Raw genomic sequence first — 19101 nt, forward strand, 5'->3', positions numbered from 1 at the left:
AGTGCCCCCACACAGCCAGTGTCCTCACCTCAGCCAGCGTCCCCACACACAGCCAGCGCCCCCACACAGCCAGTGTCTTCATACAGCCTACACTCATCTGCCTGTGGGTGCCGTTGCCCACAGGGGCCAGCTCCTCCCATGTCAGTCAGCAGCTAGGGTGAAGCTGTGCAGAGGTGCCCTGCCTCAAAGAAGCAAACCCAACCCTAAGGGCTGCAGAGATGGCTCTGCGGCTAAGAACGGAGTCTGGAGGGCTGGACTTCAGTGCGCACACCTGGCAGCTCACACACACCTGCGATGCCAGCTACAGGAGACCCCACAGTGCCTTTGGCCCCTGAGGGCACCTGCACTCACATGCACACACCCATACACACACAGACACACACACACACACACACACACACACACACAATTAAAAATAATTTCTGTTTTCGAGACAGGGTTTCTCTGTGTAGCCCTGGCTGTCCTGGAGCTTGCTCTATAGACCAGGCTGGCCTTGAACTCACAGAGATCCGCCTGCCTCTGCCTCCCAAGTTCTGGGATTAAAAGGGTACTCCACTATACCTGGCTTTCAAATTAATCTTAAAAAAAAAAACAAACCTAAGTCAAGCCAGATGGTGGTGGCACACGCCTTTGACTCCAGCACTTGGCGAGACTCAGAGGGAGGCGGATCTCTGTGAGTTCCTGGCCAGCCTGGTCTACAGAGTGACCTCCAGGGTAGCCAGGGTTACACAGAGAAACCCTGTCTGGAAAAACTAACAAAACAAACCAACAAAACAAAACACCTCAAAAAACTAAGTGTAAGAGCTTTTAATCCCAACCTTTGAAAGGCAGAGGCAGGAGAGCCCCTGTGAGTTCAGGGTCAGCCTGGTCTACATATAAAGGTCCAGGCCAGCCAAAGATATATACTAAGACCCTGTTTCAAAATTTAAAAAACAAACAAACACACACACACACACACAAAGACCTTTGACTATTCACTTGTTTCCCTATGAAGTTCCGACTGGCCTTGAACTTGGTGTGCTCTGACTTCAGCTTCCCAGGTTCTAGTGAGAAAGAAGCTGGCTCTAGGTAGGAAGAGAGAAGTGAGAGCTGCAAGCTTTGGGACAGATAGCTGTGACAACGGAAGCTGGCGCTTAAAGAAGGTTAAGGCTTTGTGGCTGAGTTAGGAGCACTGAGAAGGGTGGACAAAAGGATCTGCGTCCAGCTGTGTGGCTGGACAGAGAGGCAGAAGGACAGCAGGGCAGCTGTCCCTCCCGACACAAAGAGCGGAAGAACCTATGTGAGACACCAGCGTCCTTCCGCTTACCTTGCTGCTAATGCAGCGGTTTGGTTTGGTTTGGTTTGGTTTGTTTGTTTTGGTTTTTTGAGACAGGGTTTCCCTGTGTAACCCTGGCTGTCCTGGAACTCACTCTGTAGACCAGGCTGACCTCCAACTCTGAGAGCCGCCTGCCTCTGCCTCCCAAGGGCTGGGATTACAGGCCTCACCACCAGCCACCAGAGCTGGGCTCAAGGCAGCTAACTGTAGCAGGTTAAAGCCCTAACGATGGCTTCTGAGCTGCTTAGGGAAAACACCTAAGACCGCCCCTCCAACAAGGAGCTGATTCTGAGGTAACTAGGAAAGGCTGCGGCCACACCCTGGTGACTGGGATAGCTCTCTCTACTTTGGTAAAGCTACAAACTGCTTATGTGGACGGGAGAACAAAGACAGCATAGCTTTTGATACCAAGGTCAGAGGGCAGCAAAGCTGTTGGGCCACTAGCAGCTAGCGAAGAGTGCAGGCCAAAGCTGGAGGGAGAGATGATTGTCTCCTTCTACAGGGTGGGTCCCAGGTGGTCAGGAAAGCACTTCTAGCCGAAAAGTCAGGTCACCAACACTGAGGCAGGAGAACTGAAAGTTCTGTGCCCGGCCAGCTGCACAGCTGGACCTATGTCTTGAGAGAACAACAAAAGTCCATTGTTTGGGGATAGGAAAAATAAAAAGAATCGTCTAAAATTTAGGATCAGGACAAAGAAAGGGCAGCACGAGGTGAGAGGGGAGGTGAACACAGAGGAACCCGTGAGTCCCTTTACCCACTGAACCATCTCACTAGCCCCTACCTATCCTTTGTTTTATCTTTTAGAAAGTATTTATTATTTATTTACCTACTTATTTATTGAACAGGATTTCTGTATGTAGTATGGCTGTCTTGGAGCTTGCTATGTAGATCAGGAACCCCAACTCACAGAGATCCTCCTGCCTCTACTTCCCAAGCACTGAGACTAAAGGCATACACCACAATTCCTGGTCTTTTTTTTTTTAATTGTGTGTGTGTGTGTGTGTGTGTGTGTGTGTGTTGTGTGTGTGTGTGCTGTGTGTGTGTCTGTGTGTGGATATATGCCCATGAGTTCAGGTGCCATGGAGGCCAGAGGTGTCAGCACTCCCCGGAGCTGGAGCTATAGGTTGTTGTGAACTGCATGGTATCAGTGCTAGAACCCAGAACTGAGTCCTCAGCAAGGGCTGTGCCAGCCTGTGCCCACCGCGCCCTCTCCAGAGCACTAGCTCCCGCATGCTTTAACCAGCTTACTTACCAGAGCCTGTAGTGGTCTGACTATGCATGGCTGCCATGGGCTCATGCGTTTGAAAGCTTGGCTCTAAGGGAAGGGCACTGTGAGGAAGTGTGGTCTTGTCAGAGGAAGTGTGTCACTGTGGGAGTGGGCTTTGAGGTCCCAGAAGCTCAGGTCTGGCCAGCGTGCCTCAGTCTCCCTCTGCTGCCTGTGGACCCAGATGTAGAACTCTCAGCTTCTTCTCCAGCGCCATGTCTGCCCGCACACAGCCATGCTTCCCGCCATGGCCATGAGGACAATGGACTAAAGCTCTGAGCCTGAAAGCCAGCTCCAGTTAAATGTTTTCGTTTACAAGAGTTACTGTGGTCACGGAGCCTAAGCCTCTCTCTCCCAAAATGTGCAGTGCAAGTCCTTGGCTTGTTAGGGTCAGGGTTCAGTGAATCACTGGAGAAGGGAGGCAGGGATGCTGAGATGGCCAGGTTTAGGCCACCTAGTCACGCCTGAATCAAAGAGGGTTAGGAGGGGTGACTGCCAGCCTCTCCCTGAGCACAGACACACGAATGGGAGGGGGCTGCAAAAGGCAAACAGGGTGCCATCGTTAGGAAAAGGATGCCCGAATGGTGAAAAACACACCCGTCACCCATGATCTGTCAGCTCGTGGAAAAGGCCCCGAGGAGCGGTCCTAGTTCTGCCAATCTACTACCCTCCCACCGGCTCCCTGCCTAGATTCTCTTGACCTTCCTTAAAGCTGCACCAGGTCAGCTGTGAGCTGACGTGCGTGGCACCCCCTTCCACACCCCATCAAAGTATTTATTACTGAGAAGTAGCAAGTTCAGCACAAGCCAGACAGCCACTGCTCAAGCTTCGAGATGCCCAGCCTTGCAGGAAGCACAGCCCTGGCAGCCTAGCACCCTCACAGACAGTGTCAGACAACTGCAGAGCTGGGGTGCCTGGCAGGAGAGCACCCTCAGCTCCCAGGCTGCACGGCCTCCCCATCGGTTCTGGCTGCAGGCTTTCTTCCCCCAGCCATGAAGAGGGCTGCAAACCAGTCCTGAGGTCTATTGGCCATGTTGGCGAACACCTTTAATCCCCGAGGTCAGGAGGCAGAGGCAGGCAGATCTGTGATTTCAAGGCCAGCCCAATCTACATAGCAAGTTCCAGGACAGGTCTCCAAAATAGACAGATCCTGTCTCAAGAGAACCAAAAATAAATAGTCCTCAGAGCTAGAAAGCCACTAACATCACAGCAAAATGAAAATCTGTTTCTGATGCCGAGTTAAGTCCTCTGGTGTTGACATATTGATGCGGGACCCAAGACGGAGGGAGGCTGAGTGACTTTTTGATGGCAAGGAAGCATCTTGGTTCCGAGCTGCCATTCCACAGTTAAACAAAAGCTCTAGTTTGTATTTAAGGACTAGAGGGGTAACTGGGGGTGGGAAGCGAAGGGCAAACCAGATGGGAACATGCTTGCCCAGCATGCACGTGACCTTAAGTTTCAGCCCCAATGCCACAAACCCCAAGTGTGGTTGACCAATCCTTCATGTAATCTCAACACCGGGAGACAGAGATATGAGGATCAAATATTCTAGGCCAGGAGGAGCTCCAGTGCAAGTTCCCAGCAGTGTGGGATTCATGAGACTTTAGAGAGAGAGGGGGAGGGACCCTGGTTCAATTCCCAGCACCCACATGGAAGCTCACAACTGTCTGAGGGTGTCCAAGATCTGACACCCTCACACAGACATGCACGCAGACAAACCACCAAGGTACATAAAATTAAAACAAAGAAAATATTTTTAAAAAGAGAGAGATTAAAGGGAAAAAAAAAAAAGGAGGGTTAATTCAGAGGATGAACACACCTGCTCCCATGACTAACGTGTCTTCTGAACTCCACGCGCCTGTGGCCACACACGTACAATAATGAATTGTAATTAAGAAGGAATGGTGGTGGCAGCGGCGGGACTGGATGGGCTGTGAGGTCCTGAGTTCAATCCTCAGCCCCACAAGAAGAGGAGGAGGACAAGCAGACAGTAACCACCAGCCTTTATTTAATGGGCAAGCAGGGGAGAGACAGCCCAGGACTGTGTCCCCGGCGATTGCCACACACTCTATTTAGTTATTTTAAACACCAGAAGGTGAAGAGAGTTCAGCTTCAGCACTTATCTTGTAAGCACGTAGACCTGAGTGTGCACTCTTGCGCCCAAAAGCCAGGTGTGGGCATGGGGCACGAACGTGTAATCCCAGCGTGGGGAAGGTACCACTTAGAGACCTTGTCTCCAAACAAAAGCAAAATAAGCCAGAGGGATGGCTCCTGGGGAATGACGTCTGTGACCGACAGGCATGCACACAGCCACACACTCATGAATCCCTCCACAAACAGACCTGCACAAAATATCTATTGAATGAGCTTCGAAGCCAGGCAGGGTGATGCACGCCTTTAATCCCAGCACTCAGGGAGGCAGAGGCAGGCGGATCTCTGTGAGTTCAAGGCCAGCCTGGTCTACAGAGGACAGCCAGGACTGTTACACAGAAAAAAAAAAAAAAAATCATGTCTCGAAAACAAAAACAAAAAATACAGTAACTGGTGGTGAATATTTCATGGAATGGTTGGGCCAGGTGTGTCTCTGGAAAAGCATTCATATATATATTACATATTTCACTGCGCCAACAAATAGTAAAGCATATTCTTCCTCGGGGAGCATCCCCAGGGCCATGCTAGTTAACACTCTCGCTGAGCTCCACCCCAAACCCTGCAATATTATGTGTTATCATTTTACGTGTAAGTATTTGCCTGCACACGTATCTGTGCAGCAGGCATGTGCTAGAGGCCATGGAGAAGAGGACAAGGCCTCGGACCCCCTGGGACTGGAGCCAGCTGCCACAGGGGTGCTGGGATTCGAAGCTGGTCGTCTTATCACTGAGCTGTCTCTCAACTGCGGTGCGGTGGTGCACGCCTTTAATCTCAGCACTTGGGAGGCAGAGACACGTGGATCTCTGTGAGTTCCAGGCCAGCGTGGTCTACGGGGCAAGTTCTAGGACAGCCAGGAGCTGCACAGAGGAATCCTGTCTTGAAAAACAAAACCAAAAATACTATGAAATTGTTAGCTATTTTTGTGTGCTTGTATAAATAAGACTAAAAAAAAAAAAAATCCTGGATTAGCTGAATGACTTGTTGAGTTAGACACGGATTGTGGTGACAACGTAACAATTCTAACACTCTCAGGACTCATCTGCAACAATGTTACCTCTGGCCTTCCTCCTCCATGCTGGGGCCAAGGATGTGCACCACCATGCCAGACTTCTATTACTTCTAATTTCCCCCTTTACAGGGAAATGAGCTCATGTTTTAAATTGTACAGGCAGCTAACATCTGCCTTCCCCGTGGATGTGGTGTCTCAGCAGAACAGGAAAACATCACTGAAAACTACGGATGCTTCAGGAACGTGCCATCCTTGCCCGGGGGCCATGCCAATCCTCCCTGCATCCCATTTTAGTTTGTGCGCTGCTGGAGGGAGCGGCCCGTGTGTGTCAAACAGAACAGTTTTGACCCCGTGAATCGGAAATCCGTGAGAATTCCGAGGTGGACGTGACGGTCTGGAGCAGGAAATTGTGTGTCACGGCACATGTGTTACCAGGAAGCTTCGTAAGGCTTCGCGTTTAGTTCCCTTACCACGCAGCCCTGGCCGGCTGGAAACACACCAGGGAGACTAGGCGGGACTTGAACTTGTGACTAGGGACCGGCCGGGGCCGGGCCGAGCCCCGCCGGAGGGGCCGGGGAGACGCTCTGCCAGTGCACACGAGACAAGGTGATCGCCAGGGAATCAGACGGGAGCGGCCGGGGTGTTGTCGGGCCCCGGCCGCGCGGAACTGCTAATCAGCAGGTCATGCGCGCTCCGATCATCATTTTCTCTCTGCCCTCCGCGAGGAGGAACAGGCAAGGATTAACCTCCTGACGATGCCGGCCGCCGGCGGGCCCTGCCTCAGCAACGACGGCCCCTCCCGTTACAGCGACGGTGAGCACTCGACCCGGGGCAGGGCCCGGGGACCTGCGGTTCCCGCACCCCAACACGAACATCTGATCACAAGTCGCTTGAAATAATTTATATTCCCACTCGGCGCCAAAAGGGGAGAACAAAATCCTCCCAGAATGCGCCACTCACACGGGTGAAGGAGCGCTGCGATCCGTGCTTATTTACATAGCTCCGCCCACTTACTTCCGCCCGGATTGTACCGTAAAAATCCGAATAGAAGCATCCCAACGAAGATCAGGTACAGTAAAGCTAGTAAGAAGCCTTCACACCAGCTTCTACGCCCACCCATTGTCTTCTGAAAAACAGTAAAAGTCTTGCTTTTATTATAAAATATTTTATTATAAAGCTGTAATAAAATTATACTCCAAGATTTGAGAGAGCTGATCCCAACGCAGCCAACTCTGCTTAGCAGCAGTTGGGAGAGGCAAAAGGATAGGGAGAGAGAAAACTGAAACCTTCGCCTTTCTTCTTCCAGCCATGGGAGGAAGCCCTTCACTTTTCCAGCCTTAGTCCCTACATCGGGGTCGTGATCAGAAAGCTTTCTTTTTCAGCCCAAAGACAGCGATGAATAAAGCAGTTTCGGTGACAGCTGGGAAGGCACTGTGAAAAAAAGGGTGGGTTCAGGACTCCTTCACCCAAATACCCAAACCTCCAAACCTTACATGGGAGTGGCTTTGGGGATGGGCATGAAACCTTAGAACACTACTAATTTCACCCATGCAGGAAGGCAGGTTGGGATAAGCCTTTCCAACCCCCATTTTAAATACTGAGTGCCACAGCACCTGCAGAAGGCAAAAATGTACCAGTATGTGGTACATTCCCATCGCTCGAATATGAAGAAAGATAGGGCCACAGAGGCGCTACAGTGGGCTGCAATGGCTTAGAACACAACACAGTCAAGGAAAGCAACAGGCAGTGGCCGACTCCTTTGATATCTGGACCCGAGTGCATCTCTTGTTCCCTTCCCATAAGGCAAGCGCCGGAGCTGGCAGGCATGCCCTCTGCGAGAATGGACAGTGTGCTCCGATGGGGCCTCTCCCTGACCCTCTGGGGAGGCTATCGTCACAGATGCCCCAGGCCACGCCGCAATACCAGGCCCGGTACACTGTGGGAACTTCTCCGGTGCCCTCGTCCTCCTTGTCCACAGTTCTAGAGTTAAAAGCTGCCTTTTTTATTTGAGATAGGGTTTCTCTGTGTAGCCCCGGCTGTCCTGGAACTCACTATTGGACAGGCTGGCCTGGGACTCAGAAAGCCACCTGCTCCTGCCTCCCTAGTGCTGGGGGTCAAGAGGCCCGCGGCACCTCCAGCCATGGCGAACCTTCCCGTGTGCTCCATTTTCCTGTTCCCTTCTGAGTTCTCACGGTGCTCTGTATTTTACACTCCCACAGAGGAGTATCTGCCTCCCCCTCAAACGGGAGAAAACGGTTTTATTCCCATCTGGGGATCGCCAGAACCTGGCTCACAGCAGGGTTTAACAAATGTGTGAAGCCCGTCCATTCCCGCACACTGTCTAAAACCTCCCACCTGTGCCCACAGATGAGAGGTGGTCTACAGAGGTGGGAAGGGCGGCGGTGATGGGGAGGAGCCCCACGGGGACGCGGGGCGGGCAGAAAGGATACAGAGGAGGCTCTGGGTGCTATTGAACATGGACGCTCCGGAGAGGAAGCCGGCCAGCTCCACTGCAAAGAGCCCCAGGGTGAGGCACAGGGCCGCCACCAGCCTGCAGAGAGAAAGGAGCTGGGTCGGGCCTTCCGCAGTCCTCTGGGGACCCCTGCACTGCCCCGCCCCAAGAGCTCACTGGATGTCCTGCTTCTCATACTCCTCGGCGGTGAACTGGAGAGGCAGGCAGGCATGGATGTTGCTCTCCTGGCGAGCCGGGCAGAAAGGCAGAGACGTCAGAAGACGGATGGGGTTGGGGGACAGGCTGGGGGGGCGCGGGGGCTGGTGGACCGAGCGGAGCTGCGGCCACCCACCCCGGGTGAGAGCGCGCGTCCCGCCCGCGTCTTACCCGGGACCAGAACAAAGTGATGACAACCACCAGATGAGCCAAGAGCGTCAGGAACCGCGAGGGCACGAGCCCGGAGATCCGACCCATGGCCTCGGGGGCCCAGGGAGGCCTCCCACTGCCCGCAGGCCGGACCGCTTCCCGCGCTCAGGCGCCGCCCGGTTGCCGTGGCAACTGCGTCCGCGGGCGCCCCGCAGCGGTTCCCGGAAGTCTCGCGAGAGCACGGCGCGCTCGGTACCCGTCCGGGCACCCGCGGGCGGTGCGCCGCCTCCTGCCGCCGGGGGGAGCGCACGGTCCTCCCCTCTCCCGAGCGGGAGGGGAGGCTGTGACGTGTTCGCCCCGTGTCGGGTCACCCGGGCCCCGGTTGTCAGAGGCGCCCTCTGCCCCCAGCCCCAGCCCCAGCCCCAGCCCCAGCCCCAGCCCCACGCTTGGCGGGGGAACGGCTCTGATTCCTCCCCACACACTTGCCTCGGTTTCCCGAGAGATCTGTCTCTCTCGGTTAGGGTAGGACACTCGGGAACCCAGGGGACCAGAGAGGGTGAAGAGTGGGGCCCTGACCCACCGCCCAGTTTACTCTGCCTTTGGGATGCCAGGCCCGGGCCCTGCCCAGTTACAGACCAAGAACCTGTTGCTAGGGTGACTTGGGACAGATCGGAAGCTTCTCACCACCTCCACGGTTCACGATCGAGGCGCGTCGTCAACGGACCTCCTAGCCCACAGCCTCTCTTCTCCCCTTTTCTTCGCGCCTTTTCACTCGTGTGTAAAAGACAGGGCTCAGGGCTGCTTCTGACTTCATTCGTTCAACAAGTATCTATAGATCTCTCCCAAGGGCCGGGCCCTCTGCTTGGCTCTGAGAGCGTCGACAATAAGCTAAAGTCTCTCCTTCCAGCTCATGTTCTAGGCAGGAAGATTGATGACAAACATGAAAAAACCTGCAAGGCAATGGGTGCTATAAATAACAAGCATTAAACGGTAACACTTAGAATAATATCAGAGAGCTTTGAAAACGTAATTCCTAAATTTTTGTTTCAAGGAATTGGCCTAAACACGAGAAGAAATATGTTTCTGTCTCCCGGGAACCACTGCAGGGAGCTAGTTCAGCTTTAATTCCGGAGAGCAGAGGCTGTACACCCCTTGGGGAGGGGACTGCCAGGAGAGGTGTACATAACTGGTTGGAACTGGGCACTTGGAGGACGCTTGATTTGCATCCACCAGCACGCTCCTGCCGTATGAAGGGGAACACAGTCCTAACTATCCTATAGGCGCAGGGAGGGGAGAGCCAGCAGGGAGCTGTGTCGGAGGCCACATGCCAAATGTGGCTGGGGCGTCTGTGTCTAAAGACACTCTCCAGATGAAGTCAGGCAGAGAGCAGGAGGCCCTGCTGGGGAGAGAGAGTCCTGCACCTTAACACGGAGCTCAGGATGGCTCTCCAGACCGAGAGGACTGCAGCCTCAAACAGCAGGGCCTTCCAACACCCTAAAGTAATAAATAGGTTTCCTTTTCCTAAGCCAATGAGCGAAAAATATTTAGAATTCAGAGCCAACGTATCTTAGTTAAAGGTCACGAAAGGCAGGCTGGAGCGCTCCTGAATGAAGGGAACAAATCTGACGTGACATGCCATCCCAAACCAGGTAAAAGACACCCCCCCACCACACACACACTTTTATTTTAAAAGACTGTGGTAGGATGCTTGGCAAAATTTGCCCAGGGTTTGTAACTTAGAAAACAGCATTGTGAAAGTGTGATTTCCTGGTTTTGTTTTTCAGCTTTGGGGAAAAACTCCAGACCTGTTCATATAGGTAAGGCCCCTGTGTGGAGCTGTGCCCCCGCCCTCCCTCCCGAGTGGTAGGGTGTTAACAGGTGGGATGATATTCTGAGACAAGCTTTAGAGCACCGAGTCCCCTGTGCACTCAGTCCCCTGCGCGCTCTGCCCCTGCATGTTCTGAGTGTGCCGCCGTGAGAATGCTAAACAAATGCTTTACTGCTGCGCTCCACTCACGCTCCCATACAGGAAAACTTCATAGCTCTCTAATAGGAGATTGATTCTTAAGCTGGAAAAGGGCCAAACACCTACATCCCCAGCATTTGGGAGGTAGAGCAAAGAGGGTTGGAAATCCAAGGTCATGTCCAGTTATATTGTGAGCTCTAGGCGGAGCTGGGTTATATAAGAGCCTGTTTCAGTAAAAGAAAAAGCCAGGGCTGGAGATACGGCTCGGGTTAATCCTAGTGCCAGGGATGAATCCCAGCACCCAGAGGAGGGGTGATAGAGAGATGGCAGATCTCTGAGTTCGGGGCCAACCTGGCCTACAAAGCAAGTTCCAGGACAGCCAGGCTACACAGAGAAACCCTAACTTGAAAGAAACATGGACTGCTCCTCCTAAATTCAGTTCTCAGTACCAATGTTGCTGTGCTGCTCACAACCTCTTGTTACTCCAGCCTCAAAGCACGCACAGACACACACTCAAACTCAATTTAAAATAAGTTTCTAGGCATGGTGGCACTTTAGACCTAGCGCTCAGGAGGAGTTAGAGTTAGGTACACAGTGAACTCCTGTGCACCCCCCCCCCAAAAAAAAGTGTTTAAAATAAGTTACAGAAGCCAGGTGTGGTGGCACACTCCTATAATCCCAGCATTCTGGGAGGCAGAGGCAGGCAGATCTTTGTGAGTTCTAGGCCAGCCTGCTCTACAAAAGTGAATACAGGACACCCAAGGCTACATACACAGAGAAACCCTGTCTTGAAAAACCAAAAAAAAAAAAAAAGTTAATTAATTTAATCAAGTCACCTCTTAGCTTCATGTGGTGACACAGTCAAGACAGCCAGGGGTAACAAACATTTTTTGATTTTGTTTTGTTTGAGATAGGGTCTCACTGCGTAGCTTCGGCTTTCCTAGAACTCACTCTGTAGATTAGGCTGGCCCTCAAACCCACAAACCCACCTGCCTCTGGATCTCTGATTTCCAGAGTGCTGGGGTCAAAAGTGTTTACCACCACACCCAGCTATAGTACCCATTCATTCATTATTTATTCATCTAACGAGAGGGGAGTTGTTTGTATGCTCTATCACAGGATTTAAAAGTGCTGCGGTAGAGCTACTGTCTCCCCCTGCCCGTGGCTTGTGCCTTGTGCAGCTGATGACCATCCCCAGGGACCAGAAGCTGACATCAGTGAGGAAGGCGAGTCAGGAGAGGGTAGGACTTGCTTTTGAAGATTGGAGTCAGCCCAGAGGAGACCTGGGGAAACAACATTCCAGACAGAGGGCGGGGCTAGATAACCCTCTTTGTTTGCCAGGCAGAAAGGAGGCCTGCCGAGGGGGAAAAGACTGGAGCCAAATTTCCCCAGCTTCTGCAGATAGGCAGAAAGACGTGTTTGTATTCTGGACTCTGGCTGCAACATGGGAAATAGATGTTCAGTAGAGTGAGGAAGGTATGAAAGAAACGTCTAGAAGGGACAGGCTGAGCCTGGAATCGGGATGGAAGCAAGCAAGTGAATTGGAGTAGAGGGAATCAGGAGATCTAGAAATATTGATTTATTATTGTTTTTAAAGATGGGGTCTCACTCTGTAGTCACTGAGGGTGAATTTGTGCTCGTGGCCATTTTTCTGTCTCAGCCTCCCAAGTGCTGGGATCTCTGCTATGTGCCATGACCCATGAGAGTTATTTAGAGGGAAAAGGTCTTGGTGTGGCTGTGGGGTCAGGGGTTCTAGCATCTGGAATCTTGGGGTTTTCTTCTTTTAGTAGGTTCCATGCTAAGGGCCGACTACATGGTAGACTCTAGGTAGTCTCGCTTCCTGTTATACGGTAATGAAATGAAGCGGGCGCTGTAGGTCTCCCCTGTCATTTTCCACGACCTTTGTTCTCAGAAGCCTGCCCTAGAAAAGCTGTGTCAGAGTTTTTAGTTTTCATTTTAGTGCCACCCTGTGGACATAGGCAGTACTACAGGTGACCGGTAGTCACCCCATCTTCTAATGGTCTCTCACTTCAGGTCTGGACTCACAGCCTGCTAGTATTTGTGAGGTGTGCGGGAGCACACACACACACACACACACACACACACCCTGGGGGAGAGAGAGACAGAGACATTGTGGGATAGACAGAGAGTGAGAAGAGAGAGGAGGGAGAGAGAAGAGTATCTGAGATTTTTATAAAGACAGGAATCAGGAAAAGTGGCCCTGGATGCTAACATTATCTGAAAGCTCAAATCGCCGCTGTTGGGAGGGAACACAGAGTGTCCTGGCACACTGTTGGCAGCCAGCAGCCCTTGGCCTCACTTGTTGGGCACCAGCCCCCTGGGTTTACTGGGTCGGTCTGGAGATGAGCTGCTCAGAATGGACATGCGTTGGCAACCTGTCCTAAGCTCAGCCATCACAGTGGAGGCCTGTGCCAGCACCTCCCAAAAGAGTTGTGGCACTGCTGTGGTGATGTCAGAAGACCTTCCCTTCCCGTCCTCGGGAGCCTGCCTGGCAGGGACATCCGGCTCCCTTAGGATCACGGGCGGCCCCGGCCCGGACAGAGGAAATTCCTGTGCGGTGCTTGTGGATGTTTTGACCTAGGCTGCCTTGGCCGTGGCCGGCTCTGCCATTACAGCGCGCAGTAGGTGCTGCTGTGACCCCTCCCTTTCCTCCAGGCTCAGCGGAGCTGAGGACTGCCCAGACCGTGGGACAGTGCTGGCAGCTCCAGAGGGCGTGCCAGGAGAGGCTGGGCATGAGCCACTAGCACCTGAGAGAACCGCCTACAGACTGGCACAGGTGGGCATCAAGGGCCTGTCCCCAGGCTGCCATCCTCACTTTTCAATTTCATTTTATACTGATGTTAACCATGTACACGATTCCAAAGCAAAAATCTTACAGAGCTGTCTGTCACCTGGAGTCCTCCGAGTCCCTCTTTCCTTACACAGAAGCCGTCGTGTTAGTGTTTGGCTTTACTCCATCAGATACAAACAAACTGGCCGCGGGCTTGGAGACCAGCGTGGCTGGTGCAGGCACACCAGGCCTTTGTGTTCTTTCCAGACATTGTATCGCTGCGCAGCCCAGGCTGGCCTTGAATCTGAGCTTGCCCTGCCTCGCGGTCCTCTGGGGCTGAATTACAAGGCTGGCCACCACACGCGGACTTCACTCTTCACTCGCTGTTTTAATAAAGGAGAAAAGGCGGTTTCCTTTTGCTGTTGAGACGGGCTCTCACCGTCCGGCCCCTGGCTGACCTGGAACTCCTTCTTGCCGGCCTCCAGCTCCTAGAAATCCCCGCATCTGCCTCCGAGGACTGCGAGGATAAGCGCGTGGAGGAGAGGAAGGAGGCAAGGACGAGTGGCTCACTGCGGCCTGGCCTGGCACGGCACGCGGGGGCCTGGGAGGAAGTGGCCAGGCCGGGGACAGGAGGCAGCAGCGGGGTCCGGAACGGCGAGCGGACGGGGACCCTTTCAGCAGGCCGTGGCGGGGAGAGCCGCAGGCCACGCCAGGGCTGGCCTCTGGGTGACGGGAGCACCCCTGCGCGGCCCCCGCGGGACGCCTAGAGTGGCCATGAGGGGACCCGTCCACGCCAGTGGCCGGCCGGCCTCGTGGCGCAACGGTAGCGCGTCTGACTCCAGATCAGAAGGTTGCGTGTTCAAATCACGTCGGGGTCAGCTCCTTTTTACGGCCCGCGTTGCCTTTCTTGGACCTTCTTTGTGCTCGTCCAAGCAGCAGCGAGCGATCGTCTCTTCGAGACCACGCTCGGGCCAGTGCCGTAGCGAGGGCCTCCTGTCGCGACCTCCGGAGCGCTCCTGCGGCCGCAGCGCCCGGGGCCCCGGCGGTGAGGGACGGCGCCGCCGCGGCTCCGGCCTCGCCCGCGGTCACCCACGGGGCCTCGCGCGGAGCGCAGCTCTCAGAGAAGCCAGAGCGAGCCCCGCTGCCGGGGACGAGGTGGCCGAGTGGTTAAGGCGATGGACTGCTAATCCATTGTGCTCTGCACGCGTGGGTTCGAATCCCATCCTCGTCGTGTGGCTTCCGGAGTCTACCTTCAGTTTTGCCCTCGGGGACAGACGCGGCCCCTGTGGCCCCGCCGCCGCGCAGATCTCGCGCGCTCTCTTTTCCAGCGCCGGCCAGGGCCGCCGCCTGCTTCCTCGTGTGCCCTCGAACTGACCTGGCCAAGGAGCGCAGCCGCCGCCGCCGCGTGTGGGCGCCGTGGCTTAGCTGGTTAAAGCGCCTGTCTAGTAAACAGGAGATCCTGGGTTCGAATCCCAGCGGTGCCTTTGAGACCCCGCGGTCTCCTTTTGCGGAAGCCAGAAGAGTTGCAGCCCGTCTCCGCGCCCGTCAGCTCAGCGCCCAGTCCCCGGGTCCGGCAGCTTTTTATGCGGGAGTGGGCGCTCGGAGTCCTGCCGCGGCTGGAACACCGTCTCTGCGCTCCGCCCAGCGATCAGATGGCCAGAGCGCGGGTTTCAGCTTGTCAGGATTGCGGCGTGAGCGCTAACGAGTAGGCCGCGAGTCTGCGTGTTCCGTTTTCCCATTCTACAACCTGGCCTGAAAGCGCCATTTCCCTGGCCAGGTGGAAGACGGCTCTGCTTCTACATAGCTTTAAAAGCGCGGCCTCCCCGCGCCTGGCCGGTTAGCTCAGTTGGTTAGAGCGTGGTGCTAATAACGCCAAGGTCGCGGGTTCGATCCCCGTACGGGCCACTAGGTACTTTTTAGTGAAAAGCAGTCCCACTGTGAGTGGTTTAGTTTGTCCTCGGCTGCTGATAGGCAAATTCTCAGTTTCGGCCCTGCTCTGGTAAGAGGTCTTACCGGTCCTAGCTATTTTTCCGAGATGTTTAACGTTCCACACAGCAGTCTTTCTGAGCCTGAACGCTGTCCAAGTGTGGGAGTGGCTTGCGGTGCGGGAAACGTTGCCTTTGTGCTACGTCAACCGTGAGAAGACAGCCTTTGCGACTGGGACACAGCTCTCTCCAATCTGCTCCTGACGTCAGGGATGGAGCCGCCAGGGTTACGCATCCTCTGTAACCCAGGGAGCGAGCTGCCCAGCCTCGGTGCCCGTCGGCAGCGCAGAGGCCGTCCCTCAAGAGCCTGGCTTGTGTTTCCGCGCTCAGTGGCTCTCTGGGCCCGTCGTGCGGTCTTCTGAAGATCTGACCACCACCTGCCCGTGTAGCCTAAGATTCCTCCCCCTCGCTCCCAGTTCCCGCCTTCATTCCCATTCCTTTGGCTTCTCAGCCCTTTCGACCCGCACAAAAACAGCCTCAGGCTCAGCAGCAGCAGCAGCACTTTAATTCCACAAAAACTCAGAAAGCCAAAAACTGCTTAGAACACTCCACAACAGGTGGGCTCCAAAACCAGCAACGATCCTCCCTGAACGCTGAGCGCAGTGAGCCGCCCCACCGTGCTCCCTCCCCAGGAACCGGGCTCCCGTGGGCTCCGCCCCGCGACACTCGAGGGGACCAGAGGGAAGAAGCAGGAGGTCAGGCAGACGTGCGCCCTCGCCTGCGCGCTGTGTGGACAAGGGCCCGGCACTTGAGGTAGCCGCGGCGGGCTGGGGCCTCTTCTGTTTCCTTCCTGATCACACGTGGGGGTCTTCCCCACCCTCCAGCGGAGACCTACGGGCCTGTATTCCCAAGCACGGCGTTCTAGCTCGGGAGAGGCGCCGGGAGGAACAGGGAAGCGGGAGATGGCCAACTGGACACAGGCAGAGCTACCGCCCTTCCCACCTCACAACTTCCCCCCTCGCACTCCTTAGGCTTGGAATGGGCACAGGCCACCCGCACGCTCGTGGAAGACCCTCTAACGTTCAGGCCTCTCCTAGGCAGGCAGGTTCCACCAGGGCTCCCTGAAGAGTCCTTAGGGGCCTCACTGGCCCCTGGCCTGGCCAGGTCAGGCACGGCCTCTCTTCTGGGCTCCTGGTCACTTGCACAGGGCCTCCAACACCTCCAGAGTGCGCCGGATATCTCGGACCTGGCGTGCCAAGCCCTGGACCGGCTGCAAAGCCCGCTCCAGCTCCTCGCAGCGCGCAAGCAGGGTGTACATGCCCTTGATGCTCATGTCCACGGCTTCGCCCAGGGAGTCCACCGCGTCGCGGTAGGTCTGGATGCAGCCCACGCTCAGGGCCGTCAGCTCCTGCACCGCCCCGCCCAGCCCGCGGAGCAGCCGGTCCACCCTGCCGCCCAGCTCGCGACTCAGCCTCTCCAGATCCCTCAGCACGTCGGGGTCGATGGGAGGGATGGTGGGGGTGGGCGCGGGCGTCGGGCAGGGCCGCGCGGAGGCAGGGGGCGGCGGCGGCGGGGCTCCGCTCAGCCGGATCTTGAGCTGTAGGTTGTTGGCGACGAAGTGGGTGAGGTCGCCGTGGCGGCTCACCGTGCCCTCGAGCTCCAGGGGGCTGGAGATGGTGGCGCGACGCCCCCCGCCCGCGCCGGCCTCGCCGGCGGCCGGGGACGCGCCTCCGCCGCACGCCCCACTCAGCCCGTCCAGGCTGCGGCTGTCCTGGAGGCGGCTGCAGAGGGAGCGGCCGGCCCGGGCCGCCTCCGCCTCCTCGTCGTCGCAGCCTTCCCCGTCTCGCGGCGGCGGCTCCTCATCCATCTCCAGGCCTCCGGGGCTCCCCCGACGGCAGGCCCTCGGGGCGGGGGGCGGGCGGTCCTGGCCGGGCTCGCGTTCCCGGTGCCAGGGGGACGGAAGCGGGGCGCGCTCGGAAGCGGGCGGCCCCTGGCGGCCCGCGGCCCCGGACGGCGTCGCCCCGGAGCCGGGCTCGTCTCCGCAGGCGTCCAGCCCCGGCCGGGGGACGGGGCCGCCGCTCGACGTCTTCGGGGACGCCCGGGGGTGACGACGGCTCGCGGCCCCAACGCTGTCCGACTCCTCCTCCCCGGACCCCCTCCGGCCTGACGGCGGCCTCGCGGGCGCTCGGGACGGCCTGCCGCCGACGACCGCGGCCTGCCGGTCCGCTCCGGCAGGGAGGGCCGGCTCCGGCCCGGGCCGCCCCCCGGCGGCCTCCATCGCGCGGGTGGGGGCCGGAACCGCGAGTCGCCCGCCGGGCTCCGCGGGCAGCGGCGGCGCCTTTAAGGGGCGTTGGCGGCGGCGCGCCGATTGGCTGCCGGCTGCCGGCGGTGCGGGCAGGAAGGGCTCCGTGATTGGTCGGCTCCCCCGGAAGTCGTGGGAGAAGCGCTGTTGCGGCGCTGCGGGGCCCGCGTGAGGGCCAGTCGGGGGGCGGCTCGGGGGCGGCAGCGCGCTCGCCGCCCCGCCCCCTCGGGAGGCTGAGGGGCGGCTCTTAAAGGACCCGAACCCGGAAACGCCCGGGGCCCGCGGGGGCGGCGCTGGGCTCTGCGTCCGCAGCGCGGTAGCCCTGGTTCTGCGCACCACGGGGGATCGTGATTGGGATTTCGCGAGGTTCTAGGGATGGGGGTGCTTCCCTCTGCGTGGACGCCAGAACGTGGCCCGTAACGAGGAAGAGAGGCGGAACCGAGACCGATGAAGACAGCTCAGCGGAACGCGCCTGCCCGGTTCCTCCTGGAGACACCGACAGGCCCGGGGCCACTCCCTGGAGTGTGACTTCTTTATGTCACCAGAGAAAATATTCCGCAGGTGAAGAGGTCAGAACTGTCGCTAAGCACTCTGGGAGAAATGAAGGGCTGTGACAGTGAGTAGTTGGAGGTAGAGGAGGCCTCGGTCGGGGAGGGTCTCTGATGGGGAGCCTCGACCGTCAGGAGCGTCACAGCCATCTTGCCAGCTGAGGGAAAAGCCGCTTTCCTAACTCCAGAGAGAAGACACCGGGGCTAAAAAAGATGGGAAGAGGGAGAGGACCGGGCCTCTAGGGGCCACGTCTCGCAGGGCACTGTAGTTTCTGGAGCGAGTGCAGGTTCTTTCCAAACTCAGTGGTGCAGAAAGTTGGTAGAAAAGTTCTCAACTGCAAAATACAATCAAAGCTCTGGGCCCTTTGTATTTTTTTTTTTCGTTGTTTTGTTTGTTTGGTTTGGTTTGGTTTGTTTGTTTTTAGAGACAAGGTTTCTCTGTGTAGCCCTGGCTGTCCTGGACTTGCTTTGTAGACCAGGCTGGCCTCAAACTCAAGAGATCCATCTGCCTCTTCCTCCGAAGTGCTGGGGTTGAAGGCGTATACCACCACGCACTTCTGTTTTTGAAACGGAATCCTGTGTGGAAAGTCTGCAATTGCTGTGGATAACCATTGCAGAATCTTTCCTGTTTTGCCAGCACCAACCTGACCTCTGCAGCCCCTTCTACCCCGTCTCTTCTGTTCGCGTGTTCTTGCTCTTTTCTTTGGACCTTTTCCTTCCAAAGAAGCCGTCTTCTGCAAGTCTTGACTTCCTCCTCTTCTAAACATAATCCAAGAAATCGTAAACATGCCAAAAATGTCTTGCCACCACCAAAATGGGTTTTAAATTGAAACAAGATGACATTTAGTGTGAGAGTCGGTATACATTTGGCCTTTATCTTTCTTTGCCTAATATATTTTAATTGTTTTCCCTCCACAGCTCCTGAAGATCCTTCCCATTTCCCTACCCACCCAGTTTTATGCTCTTTCTCACTAATTCAAAATAAACCCAAACAAACAAACAACAACAACAA

General features: G+C 56.1%; 2 protein-coding genes and 5 non-coding genes across 7 annotated transcripts; 4 read left to right on the forward strand and 3 right to left on the reverse strand.

Moving 5' to 3' along the window:
• Positions 1–6359: 6359 nt before the first annotated feature.
• On the reverse strand, positions 6360–6495 carry LOC129667044 (U8 small nucleolar RNA). Its single transcript, XR_008718686.1, has one exon. It is a non-coding gene; the product is annotated as a U8 small nucleolar RNA (small nucleolar RNA).
• A 399-nt stretch (positions 6496–6894) lies between these two features.
• On the reverse strand, positions 6895–8932 carry Tmem107 (transmembrane protein 107). The gene is made up of 5 exons (XM_055594244.1): positions 8579–8932; positions 8369–8436; positions 8190–8290; positions 7353–7449; positions 6895–7170 (listed from the first exon to the last, which is right to left on the reverse strand). The coding sequence occupies exons 1-5, from the start codon at positions 8663–8665 to the stop codon at positions 7101–7103; spliced, it is 423 nt and encodes a 140-aa protein (XP_055450219.1). The 5' UTR covers positions 8666–8932; the 3' UTR covers positions 6895–7100.
• Positions 8933–14120: 5188 nt separating this feature from the next.
• Positions 14121–14192, forward strand: Trnaw-cca (transfer RNA tryptophan (anticodon CCA)). The gene has a single exon. It is a non-coding gene; the product is annotated as a tRNA-Trp (tRNA).
• A 271-nt stretch (positions 14193–14463) lies between these two features.
• On the forward strand, positions 14464–14545 carry Trnas-gcu (transfer RNA serine (anticodon GCU)). The gene has a single exon. It is a non-coding gene; the product is annotated as a tRNA-Ser (tRNA).
• A 179-nt stretch (positions 14546–14724) lies between these two features.
• On the forward strand, positions 14725–14798 carry Trnat-agu (transfer RNA threonine (anticodon AGU)). Its single transcript has one exon. It is a non-coding gene; the product is annotated as a tRNA-Thr (tRNA).
• Positions 14799–15145: 347 nt separating this feature from the next.
• Trnai-aau (transfer RNA isoleucine (anticodon AAU)) lies at positions 15146–15219 on the forward strand. The gene has a single exon. It is a non-coding gene; the product is annotated as a tRNA-Ile (tRNA).
• Positions 15220–15782: 563 nt separating this feature from the next.
• On the reverse strand, positions 15783–17568 carry Borcs6 (BLOC-1 related complex subunit 6). The gene has a single exon (XM_055594460.1). It carries the CDS (start codon positions 17515–17517, stop codon positions 16435–16437), a length of 1083 nt encoding a protein of 360 aa, XP_055450435.1. The 5' UTR covers positions 17518–17568; the 3' UTR covers positions 15783–16434.
• Between the last annotated feature and the right edge of the window lie 1533 nt (positions 17569–19101).

Source organism: Psammomys obesus, unplaced genomic scaffold (genome assembly GCF_907164565.1).
Source record: "Psammomys obesus unplaced genomic scaffold, mPsaObe1.curated_primary_1811, whole genome shotgun sequence".
Classification (NCBI taxonomy): domain Eukaryota; kingdom Metazoa; phylum Chordata; class Mammalia; order Rodentia; family Muridae; genus Psammomys; species Psammomys obesus.